General features: G+C 46.4%; 1 protein-coding gene across 7 annotated transcripts in view; it reads left to right on the top strand.

Moving 5' to 3' along the window:
- Positions 1–11973, top strand: part of SP110 (SP110 nuclear body protein) — a 41352-nt gene extending 29379 nt beyond the window's left edge. For 4 of the 7 annotated variants that reach the window (XM_078071431.1, XM_078071433.1, XM_078071430.1 and 1 more), the window contains 5 exons: positions 5449–5564; positions 6270–6378; positions 6689–6760; positions 7470–7610; positions 8706–11077. In XM_078071431.1, the coding sequence (XP_077927557.1) occupies positions 5449–5564; positions 6270–6378; positions 6689–6760; positions 7470–7610; positions 8706–8816 (549 nt within the window). In that variant the 3' untranslated portion in view covers positions 8817–11077. Of the gene's footprint in view, positions 1–286; positions 948–5448; positions 5565–6269; positions 6379–6688; positions 6761–7469; positions 7611–8705; positions 11078–11123 lie in introns of those variants that run through there. The other 3 variants (XM_078071435.1, XM_078071434.1, XM_078071432.1) reach the window with 2 other exon arrangements.
- The last annotated feature ends 1931 nt before the right edge of the window (positions 11974–13904 follow it).

Genomic DNA, 13904 nt, shown 5'->3' with positions numbered 1-13904 from the left:
AGTTAATTTGAGATGGGGACACAAATAACTCTTAAAATAAGGACTAGGACAAAAACTGATGATTTACGTGTTTTAGACTTGGATATTTGGATGAATACAAATAAAAGGTGTCAGAAATAGAGTGCTCTAGTTTGAAAAGTAATTATGAAATGGAGGTAGACAAGAACAGTATGTGAAAGAGTAAGACGACCATCCTTGATTGAACACAACTATTCCTCAATTCAACGTGCTCATTATCAGTAGCAGCAAAATGGAATAGTGTTTGAATTGAGTTTTGTCTCGGCAGAGCATCCCTCCAGGTGAAAATGGCAGTCATCGTTGTCTGCACCAGCTGCTCCTCCTCAGCCTTCTTCACTTGCTTAAATATGTCCTCCAGATACAAATCTCATTCATGAACTTCCCATGGTGCCTTTCGCATGTTACCCTGGAGGCTGGCCTGACCCTTGGCTGGATTCATTCAAAGTTCAAAAAGACAAGGCGTACCCCAAAGCTGTTTATTGTATAAAACATCTTTTCCATGCTGATTTGAAATACCTTAATGTGTACAGGGGTGTTCCTTGTAATAACCAAAAATTAGGGAAGAATACAAATGTCCATCATAATTATAAAATAAACTGATATATCTACTAAATGTGTTTTAAAAAAAAATGCATGGGTATAGACCCCTCCTCAGTCAATGGAAAACCACCCAAAGGTTCTAAGGTCAAGAAAGCTTTCAGAAGCTTAAACTAGTAATAGTAGTAGTAGTAGAAGGAGCCCAATTTTGTTTATGTGACTATGTAGGTCTATGATTGAAAATATATCTGAATGAATTGGTTATTTTGGGATAGGATTATATGGGACATTTGCCTTCCATGTTATACATTTATGTACAGGTAGAATTTTTATAATGACCATTTATTACTTTTGTAACCAGGAAACAAAACAATAAAGATATTTTAAATCCAGAGCATTAATTAATGGCCCCAATATTATAGTTCCTTCTCACTCATAATGCCACATGTCAGCACATTATAGTCAGAAGCACACTTGACACCCGACATTTCGGTACTGCCTGTTAGCAGCCACGTTGGGATAATGAGATAATCTGTAATGACTACAAATGGATGAATGTAGGCCTTTTCTTCAGCCACATTATCTAATCCATCACTGTTGCTCAGCAACATACCCAGTCTCCATTGGTGTCTATCTTTGTCTCTGTGTACTATCAAGAAACCTGATGCTGATACTCCAAACATATGTTTTGTGACTTCCCTGGGGGATGCTGCTCCCATAACCCAAGGTAAAATGAGCAGCTGGTACAAAGTCATAGGCTCAGGGCCTGCGAGAGCCTCCATCTCTAGAAGGGCCCAGTATGAAGACAGCAGTGGCTACTCTAATGGTGTATAGTGGGAACTAAGGAGAACAGTTTTTTTGCCTTTTTTTTTTTTTGGACAGATTCTAGAGCCTTTGATTAAAGGGATTCTCTTCAAAGTAGGCCAATTTACAAGTAAGCATACATGGACATAAGTAAAATCTATAAATGAGGAATATGTTACCCTGAATTCAAAGGCCTAAAGATGTTGGGTAATAGTCATGGGTATTGAGAGGGTTTTTCAACAATTGTTTCTTGACAGTTTCAGGGATGGAGCAGCCTTCAAATGACCAAATAATGCCCAGAAATTTGCTGAGCTGATGGGGCCTTGCGCTGTGTGTAGATAATGGCCTATCCCTTTTTGTGAGCTCCTTTGTGAATAATTATACGTTCTGAATGAGTATGTCAAATGAAAAGGATGTCATCAATGTGGTGTTATATTTGTGCTCCTGGGGAAAGTGGGATGTAGTTAAGATCTTGCCTGCAGAGGTTGTATGTGATGGTAAAGCTGTTGGGGTACTGTAGGCAACCATGTAAAAGTAATGGTGTATCCCTACAGAGGTGAAGGCAAGCTGCAGCTGAGATGCTGTTGAAAGAGGCACAAAGCAGAACTTCCTAGCCAAATCTGGGACAGCGAAACACTTGCCAGTTGTCAGTAATTTCAATAATACTGGGTATAAGGACCTTAATGGGTGGAGCTCCTTTGCAAGTAATTATATCCCACTAAATTTAAACAAGTTACCCTCTATACTTTTAGGGGCATTACCAAAGATAAAATAGAGAACAAACAGGTATACCTCACTTTAACCATCAAAACTGTTGCCTTGCTTAAATGTCCCATGGTCATAATACTCATTGCTCTAAAATATCCCACAGTGGGCATGGATGTTCTTACCCAATGAATAATGAAATAAAATAAAGTTTTTGACACTTAACAATCAGTCTTAAAGAAAAATGGAACCCATGGACCTTCCCCTCTCTTAAAAGAGTTAGTAGAATCCAGTATAAAATTCAAGCATCAAAACTCATGATACAAGATCTACTTCAAACAGGAGTGATTACCTCTGCTGTTTCTCTATTTGACTGCCCAGTTTGTCCTGTTCTTAAACTTGGGAAGAATGAATGGTGCCTCATGGTGGATGACTGCAACCTCAGTGCCATGGCCCAGCAGGCAGCAACACTAAAGCATAAGCCAGTTAGTGGAACCAGTTAGCAAGCCAGAGCAAGAGAATACAGACCCCAGTCACTGAGACTCCTTGCTTGTTGAGCCAGTTGTCTTCTGATTGCCGGCAAGGAAGTGGGATCAGCCCTCCACCAAAAACTGGGTCCAGATATCAAAACTGATGGTGCACTACATGCACCAAGAGAGTACAGAATGATTTATTACTCACATACTGAGGCTTTCTAGGGAGAGAAGGGCAGTCTCCCAAGCTGCTGTGAAAATGTCCTGAGTAGTGAGGGGGAGTAGCCCAAGGTTTTATTATGGTGGGTGGGGGGGGGCAGGGTGAGAATTCCCTTGCGGGGGCAGAGCTTGTCTGGTTTGAACTTCTCACTGGGGCCAAGAGGGGGAGCCCATGAGCTTCCTTAGCCAGTGGCTGCCCTGATGTGGTAAAAGGGAAAGAGGGAGGAGTGGGACTTGAAGCTGTCAGACATCAAACATAAAAGCAAGAGTCAGAACGCGGCTGTGGAGCTGTAAGTCCTTTCTCTCTTTATCTGTCATATCATGTGTGTTGGAAACTGTTCCACTCCAGAGCCTAGGGAAGGGGGTGTTTTGTGTTGGTCACAGCCTATCAATAACCAATGTTGTAGTTGGACCAGGTTTGTGGTTCTTATTATAATCACAATATGCCCTCCAGCACTAAGCATCAGGAAACTGGGAAAAAAAGAAGTTTATTATTTACAGGACCTGGAAATTACAAAGTGCATCTGGGACCATACAGTGAGGCTGTGGAGAGATAGATGGAGAGACAGATAGAGGTAGAAGAAGAGGTAGAGAGAGAGAGGGAATGAGCATAGGTTTGAGGTTCTGCCTTTATTGGGGTAGAGGGTGGGGACCTAGGGTTTCTCTGGCTCAATCTTTATTGGCGAATTTAAAACATAAGAGCTAGAATTTAAAGTGTGGGAAGGGGTGGGGGGAAGGTGGCTCAGGGGCACCTGGGTGGTTCAGTGGTTTAAGCATCTGCCTTCAGCTCAAGTCATGATTCCGGGTCCTGGGATCAACCCAGTGTTGGGCTCTCTGCTCAGTGGGGAGTCTGCTTCTCCCTCTGCCTCTGCCCGTCCCCCTGCTCTCTCTCTCTCTCTCAAATAAATAAAAATCTAAAAAAAAAATTTAAAAAACAAACAAGTGGCCCAAATAGTCAGTTATTGAAATGAACCAAGATCCCTAAAACAAAGGAGTCTCAGTGGGGATTGGTGGCCTGGCTCTTTATCTAGTTGTGTGGCTGGAAATGTTTACTTGAGAAATAGCAAGATAGCTGTGTTTATCGGGGTGCTGGAGCAATCAAGGCTTCAGTTAGGCACTTGCATTACAAAAAAAAGGGAAAAAAAACTATCAGTGCTAACACTATAGAGGGGCTGGGGCTCTGGATCCAATTGGGGTCTCAACTAGGAGAAGTGGGTAGGTATGGGCTACTTGGGGAACTAGGGTCTACACCCTGGACCTGGGCAGGCCAGTCAGAGGGCAAGAATGGCCATAGAGTGTCAATTCCAGGGACAAAGAAAAGCAGACTGGGAAGTTCAGGATAGGAAGCCCAGAAAGATCACCTGAACTTCAGGGCTGGTGGGGAGCCCTCTTTATGGAGTCCTGGGGCCCCTGTAAGTAGAGGAATTTGCTCAGGAAGCCTCCCCAATTAAGACAGAGATGAACTCATCCCCAAGTCAAGGGGAATTTTTACTCTGGCTGAGTGGCTAGATTTTATTTGTTTATTTGAGAGAGTGAGCATGAGCAGAGAGAGGGACAAGTAGACTCCCCACTGAGCAGGGAGCCAGACACAAGGCTCGATCCCAGGACCCCAAGATCGTGACCTGAGCCAAAGGCAAATGCTTAACTGACTGAGCCACCCAGGCACCCCTCTGAGTGGCTAGTATTGAGAATGGACAAAACATTTCCATCCCTTATGCCCTCACCCAGGTCCTTGTACTTCTGTTGTGGACAGTTGAGGGTAGTGGCAGGATTTCTCTCTTAGATATGACTGATCCCCAGCTCCTTCAGTCCTTTGCTCCAGCTCCTGATGGTCTATTTCCCACCTTTTCACTACCTAGAAAGATGCCTCTTCCTGACTCCTACCTTTAGTGCAGAGAAAACATGTCCTTGTGTGTGGAGCCCCACTGTCCATCTTGCAGGGTCAGGAGTGGAACCAGGGGCTCCTGCCTGTAGGTCTTTATCCAGCAGTAAAGATCACTTGTAAAATTTACTGGTTCACAATTGAAGGCCATGAGAAAGACAATGATTTCAAAGGCCCACAAAAAGACCCATTTCTACAGCAGCTCTCTGTCTTTATGTTTCTGTTTGTTGGCCATAATGTCAGGAACTGTTCTGGGTCTGCCCAGCATGCTTGCCTGGGATGACACACAGTGGACGGAATAGCTCTGAACCCAGGCACAGGCAGCCTGGGGGCCAGTCTGGCTCAGGTATTAAGTTGTGTTGACTCTGCAGGGAAAAAAAAAAAAAAGCATCTCGTCTTTCCAACTTGTAAAATGAGGAGGTTGCCTAAAGCTTTGTTTTCTCAAATTTTCATGTACTTCCAAGCCATCTGGGATCCTGTTAAAATGGATTTCAATTCAGTAGGTCTGCATGTCTCCCAGGTGATGCTGATGCAGCTGGTCCTCAGACCACACTTTGTGTAGAAAGGGCTTAAAGGACCTTCCATCCCTTCCAACTCTGACAGGTGTGGTTCAAGGGGCAGCTTGATGATTCTTGCCATTCGTCCTTCTGCGACTGGAAAAGCCAGGCTCGCGCTCCATCAGCACTCTCCCGGAGCGCCGCGGTCAGGCAGGTTGGAAACATCCACTCTGGAACACACAAGGATGGTGTGTTCCAAAGCCCCTTGGTGTCAGTGCTGATCCCAGCGCTGCTGCATTATCTCCCCTTCCAGTGGGAAAACTCCAAGGAATGTGAGGTGTGCTGTAGAGGGGGACCACTGCTCTGCTGTGACACTTGTCCAAGAGCCTTTCATGAGGACTGTCACATCCCGTCTGCAGAGGCGGAGAGGTTAGTGAGACCCAGCCTTGCCTTTTGCACACAGACTCTGTCCGGGCTCTGCCTTTGGTGGCTCAACTCCAGGTGGAAGAGCGGGACCCGTGAGTGTCGTGGCTCAGGTGTGACCCGGAGTCTCGGGATGGGGCAGCAGCCTAGGTTCCGTGTGGTATCATGACAGCCTCTGGTTCTGAGTCTGTGACTGAGCCACCTTGACTCCACCTTGCCACTGTCCCTGGGTAGTGTCCTCTCCTAGTTTTACGACTCTGACTCCTGTCCCTGGGGATTGAGGATGGGAAACACCAGCTGTTTATGTTCTGTGCTTTTTCAGAAAAGGCAGGAAACGTGGCCTGGTTCATGCATTTTACCACGGGCTCGACGGGCTGATAGAAGCCTGGGTCCCCAGGGGTTAAGGCCCAGTTTTGACACTTGGGTGTGACAGCAGGGCGCCTTGTGCTCCCAGCAGCTCAGCTGGGGAGAGGAGAGCCCACCACTCACCCTGACACCGCCCTGCACGCATTGAGCCCCCTGTTGCCACCCTCCATGGGAGGAGGGTCGGGGGCTCAGGCCCCACGTGGGGTCTTGGAGACTCTGGGAGGTGTCCCCTTCATCTCCCAGCTGTGTCCATCGGCCATGCCTGAAAGGAGGATGGTGGCAGCCGTAGGAACAGGGGCTGTTTCCAGGGGCCTGGCCCTTGCTCACTTATGCCTGACCTCTCAGGAGGCCGTGGAGTTGCACCTTCTGCAGGATAAAAGAGTCTTCGGGAAGGCAGCAGTGTCACGGGGAATCTGAGGCCCTGGAGAGGCAGATGCAGCCTGAGGAGCAGTTGGTGAGTTGGGTGCCAACCCCAAGCCTTCTCCTTACCCCGGACATGTGAGAAGTCCAACAGGTAGAGGGGGAGGGGAAGGGCGCCCATGGGTACCTGAGGGAGCCTGCAGTGTCTCGCTTCCGAGGATGGCGATTCGGTGCCCAAAGAGAGTCCAAAAAGAGCTCGACGCACCCCACGGCTCTTTGGCAAATGTGGTTGGACGGCTGGCTGTGTCTGGCTCTTCCTGCTTGTGCCCGTCTGTCTGGGCACGGGTCCGGCTTCGCTTTCTCCGAGCTGCATTTCCCTTTAAAGCTTTCTTCACATTTTACAGAAATGTGAGTTCCTCCTCTTGAAGGCCTACTGTCATCCACAAAGCTCCTTTTTTGCAGAAACCCCACCTAATGTAAGTGACATTTTATGATTCTTGTCCTCCGGGCATCTCTTTTATGCAAAGCTCGTTCTGGAATTTGGGAGTGTGACTCCTAAGGGCACTGCTGTTTGCAGAGAGCAGGTTTAGTTGCAGAGTCTGGAGGGGGACAACCCGGTTCAAACTCCACCCACCGCGTCCTGGTTCTGGGAACCCCGGGCAACTAGCTCCGCCTCCCAGGCACCTCAGTTTCGCCTGCTCTTCAGTGGGAATGTCTTTCTTACAGACAGCAGAGGGTTTAGAGCACCTTCTCGGGAGACTTCAAGTCCCGCCTCTACCATTTTTTAGCTGTGAAATCCTGGGTAGGTTGTTTAACGTCTCCCTCCCTTGGTTCCCTCACCTAGAAAATGGGGGTAATTACAGGACCTATCTCATAGGGTTGTTGTAGGATCATATGCTAACCTAACCCAACTGAAATATGCTAAATATGCTAACCTAACCCATATGCTAACCTAACCCAACTGAAATAGCTAAATATGCTAACCTAACCCAACTGAAATACAACAGAAGTGATGATATTAGCATCCGACTCCTTGGCAGCCGTAGGGTTCGGAGCGGTGTTCGGAGCGGTGTCTGGCGTAGACGAGTCCGATGCTAATATCATCACTTCTGTTGTATTTCAGTTGGATCCCTTCCAGGAATAATGGCTGTGTTAATATCACCCTTTTGGTGGCTTTGTCCCTAGATTCGAGATTATGGAGAGCCCTTTAAGGAAGCCATGTGGTTGGACCTGGTTAAGGAACGGTTGACTGAGAAAGTGTACACAGTGGCGTGGTTTGTTCGCGACATGCGCCTGATTTTTCGCAACCATAAAACATTTTACAAGGTAAGGGGTGTCTCCTGTTTCCTCTGCACCTCCTTTCTACTTTTCCCTAATTTCTGGGGCAGCAGAACGTTGAGAGAATTGTACCAATCTCGTCGTGGAGAGAGCTCAAAAGGAGTGGGATTATAGAAGAAAGCAGCCTCTAAATTCCAGGAGTGGAGAGGAATTCAGAAAGGACAGCAAGCAGGACAGGGAAGAATCCTTGTAAACAGGGCCTGAAAATCCGTCCCTGATTCTAGGACGAGCGGGATAGTCACACTGAAAACAGTCGATCTCATCCTGCCTCCTTGTTCAAACGGGGAGGAAAGGTAGTTCATGGCTGCATTGTTTTCCATGCCTCAGAAATACAGAAATAAGTGAAGGAATTAAACTTTATGAAATAACTTAAACTCCCAGGATGCTCATGCTTGGATTTTTTTACTCCTAAATTTCCCAGGGGACCCAAACCTACAGAACTGTCCTCGGATGGTGTTGGCTTTGTCCTTTGTCAGTAGCAAGAGTTGAGTTATCTTGCAAGCCAACGGGTTGTTAACTTTAGTCTATTGAGTTTATCCTGATTTATGCTATCATTTGGGTAGATATTTCTTGGGAGATATCTAAGGAAGATTTCCATCTCCACCCAGCCTCCTTCCCTTCCTCCATGGCACAAATTGGCATGTTCATGAACCACAAATTTTTAACTGGTGTCTGCACATGGAGCTGGAAGGAGAGTCTACCCAGGGAGCCCCCTCCGGGCCTGGCCCAGTTTCAGCCTCAGAGAATGGAAGGCTCATCTTTCCTTCAGAGGGTGGGCTTTCAAGAAATGCTTTATCTCTATCTATTTTACCCCAAGGTCAGGCTTTGCAGTGATCCAAATCAGCTCTCCAGTCCTGACCACCTGTCAGGTCCAAGTTAGGAATCGGGCAGAGCCTCGCTCATTTCAGTATTTGTGGTATCAGCATCTCCCCCTGCCCTGCGCAGTCTGCCTGGCTGCTGGGGAAGCACAGCATTCGGGACAGGCAGGGAGGGGCTCCCCCCAAAAAATGCAAAAATGCAAGTGATTTTGGTGGTCCTAATTCTTTGTCCTTAGACATCTGTTTGCTTTTATTTCTCTTTCAGGCTTCCGACTTTGGTCAGATAGGACTGGACTTGGAGGCAGAATTTGAAAAGGACCTCAAAGAGGTGTTTATTTTTTGCAAAGCCAATGAAAACAGCTTCCAGACTCTTTGACCCTGTTCTAGAAAGACTAAGGCACCCCAACTTCAGGATCCGGATGACGTGACCCTGGCCATCTTTAGACAGTCAATGAGTCTGGGATGCTATTGGTAGCCCTCTTGACTCAAAGCTAGAGCCTTCATACCATCATCATGCCTTCCTTTTTGTTGTTGTTTCTTTCTACACCTAAAAGAAGTGTGTGTGTGTGTGTGTGTGTGTAAAATACACCTCTAATCCCCAGCCAACACCACAGGCCTCTTCCTTGTCAATATGTCCATCTCTCTTCTCCCACAGTTACCTATTCTCATTTGCTCAACTAAACTACAAGGATAATAGCTTCAGAATCTCTACAGTCCTACCACTATGAAAAAGAAACTAAGTTGAATCCTAAATTGTGTGGAAATTATTTTGATTCTGTTTTATATGTATATTTTGTTATATAGTGTTTCTGTTATATATATGTATATATATATAATATATTTCATATATCATTGCAGAGAGTATTTTTCAGTATTTTGCACCTGTATTTATGAAGGAGGTTGGTCTGTAAGCTTCTGTGTCCTGTCAAAATCAGATGTAGGGCTATCCCAGCTTGGCACAAGAATGCCTAAAATTTTCTACTTTTATATGCTCCGGAATAGTTTATAATGTTTTAAATGAACCAACTCATAAAATTATATAGCCTACCATTCTTTGTAGAGGTAATATTGACCATGTTCTCTGCTTTTTCAGGGTCATTAAACTATTCAGATATTCTCTTGCTTTTTGAATCAGTTCCACTTTTATAGTTTTCTAAGAAGTCATTCATTGCATGTATTGTTTATACTTGGCCTTATTTCTGCCATATTATTTTATTCCTTCTCTTTGGAATACTTTCATGTGATTTTTGTCTACATTTTTTTTGTTTTCACCTTCTATTCTGGAAGGCATTTGTAGGAGTTTTTAATTCTAATATTTACCTGCAAGTTTTCCAAATGTGTTTTTAACTTATTTTTTAAATGTCAGAGCCAGGGGCTCCTGGGTGGCCCAGTCTGTTGAGCATCTGACTCTTGATTTCAGCTCAGGTCATGATCTCAGGGTCCTGAGATAGAGCCCTGCACATCAGGTTCTGAGCTCAGCGGGGAGTCTGCTTGAGATTCTCCCTCCCCCTCTGCCCCTCCCGCTCTGCCCCTTCCCCAGCTCGTGCTCTTTCTCTCTCAAATAAATAAATAAATCTTTAAAAATAAATAAATAAATTCAGAGCCAAAAATAAATTATCTTTAATGAGCCACATATTTAAGCCAAGGTGTTTGTCACTTTTTATGCCCCTCAGCTTCCTAATTCAAATGGGGAGGAATTCACTATTTTATAATATGGCTATAATATTAACATTATTAAATGCTTACTTTTACTTTGTATTAATTATTTTAATTTTATTCAATTATATTATATAAGCCATTATTTTGTTACATTATATAAATTGTTACTTCAAATATCTACTAAATTGAAAAGCACAAGTTGAAACTATGATAACCTATCTTCATGAGAGCAACATCAATGCTGGTCTTTTCTTGCAGTGACTTCTCCTTCCTTCTTTTTTTGCTCCTTCTTTCAGTCAGTGTATCGTTAGGTAATTTTAAAAGAAGATTACACAGGTGACATGTTTTCTGAGCCTTTGCACAGCTCTGAATATCTTCTTTGTTTTCATAAATTCACTGTTGGGCTACAATATGTATTTTATCACAACTTCTCACCTTCAGAATCAACTTAGACTTTGGTCCACTGTGGTTTGGGCATTTTCGTCCTACACCCGTGAAGTCAGAATTCTGTTTCTTTGTTGGTGTGTAGACACATAGCAGGTTTTCTTGTTCTCTCTCTAGTTATATATTTTTGACAGGACAGGATTCAGTGTAATATTCTTATCATTGATCTTGCCTGGCACTCTGCCCTTTCAATATACATATCCAGTTCTTTTTTCAGCAGCTGCATTAAATCTTTCTGATCCTTTTGTTCTGGGCTCTCTTTCAAGAACATCTATTATCCATATGCTGGCTATCCACTCTCTGGCCTCCCTATTTATCATTTTAAAAAAAGAAAAAACAAGTTCTGGGAAGCACACCTCTTCTGAGGTCATTCGTCTAAGACCTAAATATACTAACTCAAAACAATCGCAATTCTATGGTCAATATTTTTTTTATCATTTTAATAATGCTCATCGCTCTCTATTAACCAAGCAAATTTTTCTTACCACAATACTTTTCTTTTCTCAAGACAAAAATAAAAAGTTACTGCCACTACCAAGTTGTCCTGACCTGTGGTTCTGATTTTTTCCTTCTTATGTAGTGTCAATGGAGGAGTGTTACGGGCTGACTTGTGTCCCCCAACAAATCCATATGTTGAATTTGCACCTCCTGTACTCGGAGACAAGGCCTGTAAGAAGGGGTTAACGGTTAAATGAAGTCACAAGCATAAGGCCTTAATGAGATAGGATGATTGTCCCTATAAAAGGAGGAAGAGACCTCGTGATGGTTCTGCCCATGCGCACAGAGGAAGGGGCAGGTGAGGAGGCAGCAAGAAGGAGGCCCCCTCCAAGCCAGGATGCAGCTCTCGCCCGGAGGGAATCAATCAGCTGACACCTCCATCCAGAACTTCCAACCTCCAGAGCTGTGGGAAATAAATACCTGTCATCTAAGCTGCCCGAGCTGGGGGTTTTGTTGCGGCAGCTCGGGCCGACTGACACAAGAAGCGAGCGGCACCTTGGGACCCCGCTGTCCTCCCCCACCAGGGACTCGGGCCGGAGTGTGTGGGAGCCTCCATTCCGGTACCTGGTGACACAGACTCATAAACAGACCATGGAGAGAGAGTCCCCCAGTGTTTCCACAGCAGGGTGAACTATGATACGGACTGACCACCTATGATCCAGGAAAGGGTGGAGGCAGCTTGAACCCTGACTTAAGAGAAGCAGGTAAAGAAATAGAATTTGTTTTGTGATGTGGGAAGGGGACAAGCAGGACCATAAAGACTCCCGCTCCTGATGTCGTTCTGGAAGGGAAGATGGAGGGGGGGGCGTAGAGATGGCCGTCCCTGCGGTGCAGATCTCTCCTCCCAGCTCACTGTCAGTGCATCAGGATAAAAGATCTTCCCCACCCCCCCAATGTTTACCAGCGGCCAGGATTGTTGTGTATTAAATGATCGCGCATCCATTTGTGACCCTCTCTTCCATTCTGGCCCTGGCAAGCTGAACCACGTCTCTCTTTCTCCTAGCACAGCTCTGGCTTGTTCTGTAACAGGAAAAAGAAACCCAACAACACTGAAAGAGTCATTTATTCCTTTGAAAGTTTCAACAGCTGTCAGTTTAGTTGCCATGACAACCAAGACCCCATCCCAGGAGCCATCTCTCCCTCTGGCTCCCTTTTGTTGTCCTATTGCTCCTCTGGTTTCCACACTATTTCCACCTGTAAGAGCCGGGTCTGGTTTATTCTGGTCCACTCTGACCCTCATTCTCCCCCAGTCCCTCCGGGAGGTAGACTCCCACCTGCTCTTCTCTTGACTTCCCGCTCCCAGGCCCGCCCTCTGGCGTCCATGACACCCCTGCACACAGGCCAGTTGCCTCCTCCCAGGGACCCCTTCTAGTTCTGCCCCCAGGCTGTTTCTCCCTTCCTGGTCCAGCTTGGTTCCATTCTTCCCCTCCCCCGCTGGCCAGGGCCACTGAGAGCCCAGGTCAGCCCAGGACTGCCCCCCCACAAGCTATGACACCGGAGGTTATAAATGACTCTAAAGTGGTCCCCTGAAGCTGGGCAGGGCTGAGGCTACAAAAATGAAACACGGAAAAGCTTTCTATTGGGAGTGACTAGAGGAATTATATGTAAGAATATGCTCCCCCCTACAGCTGATACTAGAAATTCAACCTTGGAGGGACGCCTGGGTGGCTCAGTCGGTTAAGTGTCTCACTCTTGATCTCAGCTCAGGTCTTGATCTCAGGGTCATGAGTTCAAGCCCTGTGTTGGGCTCCACACCCAGCGTGGAGCTTACTTAAAAAAAAAAAAAAAGGAAAAGAAATTCAACCTTGGAAAATTCATTCTTAGGAGCTGGGAAGGCATGGTCTCCTGGTCAAGTACACCTGCCCTCGGGGGAGGTAGACTTAACTGGCAATCAGCATCTGGCCTGAGTCCTTTTCTCAGATGCTCTCCACGCTCTGGCAGAGCCAGGCCCAGCAAACAAGCTCCCATCCTGCGGGTGGCTGGGGAGCTCTGCCTCCAGCTGGCCTGGTCAGTCCTGCTGGGAGCCTTGGCCTCTCCCCTTCCTTGTCTGAGAAGCCTGACTGCTTCTTTCCTCCTAAAGATGCTCCTGAGTTCCTCGCCTCCTGGAATTGGGTGTGTGGGCTACAGAATTCCAGGCTCTCCCTTCTGCCATTGTCCCTGAAAAAAAAAAGAAAGAAAGACAACACAGACCCTATTCCTTTTAACAGCCACACCACTGAGAAGTGATACATGAGATAACGAAATCCGAGAAGCCGTTGTCTTACTCATTTTTCCCCTGATCTCAAGGGGGCCACCTGCATCTGCAGAGCTAACGTAAAGTAAAGTCAGGACCCTCCCAGCAGAGGATCCCTTTGGGCAGTGTGCCAGCAGGCATGTCTGTTGGACAAGACCAGAGTGGAGATGCATTGGCACTAGGGACACCTTGCCCCACGAGCAACTGTTGGCATCTGACTATTTAGGCGGGTGACATCCCTGTGGGAACCCTCTCCTCCGTTGATCCAGATGTGACATGGAGGCCAATTGGCCGGAAGACAGCACGAGGCCCTCGAGCAGGGGGACTCAGCAGGGAGGCCAGGGACCCAGGCCTGGATACAAGGCCTGAGTGTCAGCAGGAAGGGGTGGCTGTAGGTCCAGGATGTCAGCTGCCACCAGAACTCATCCGTCCCATCGCCCTGGGACAGAACTTGTTCAAGGTGGAGGGACGGTTTGGCCCTCTAAATGCTGTAGAGTCTCGGGAATGAGATGAGGCAGACATGTCCGTGTTTCCCAGGGGCAACACTAAGGTTTCCAGCCTTTAGACTCGGCAGCCCTCCAGGAAGATAGCCGGGCCCTGGGGCTGTGGGCTCAGACCCGGGGCTGCAGT

Source organism: Halichoerus grypus, chromosome 4 (assembly GCF_964656455.1).
Source record: "Halichoerus grypus chromosome 4, mHalGry1.hap1.1, whole genome shotgun sequence".
Taxonomy (NCBI): Eukaryota; Metazoa; Chordata; class Mammalia; order Carnivora; family Phocidae; genus Halichoerus; species Halichoerus grypus.
Note: the sequence above shows the minus strand (reverse complement) of the source record. Positions and strands in the feature narration are given on the sequence as shown.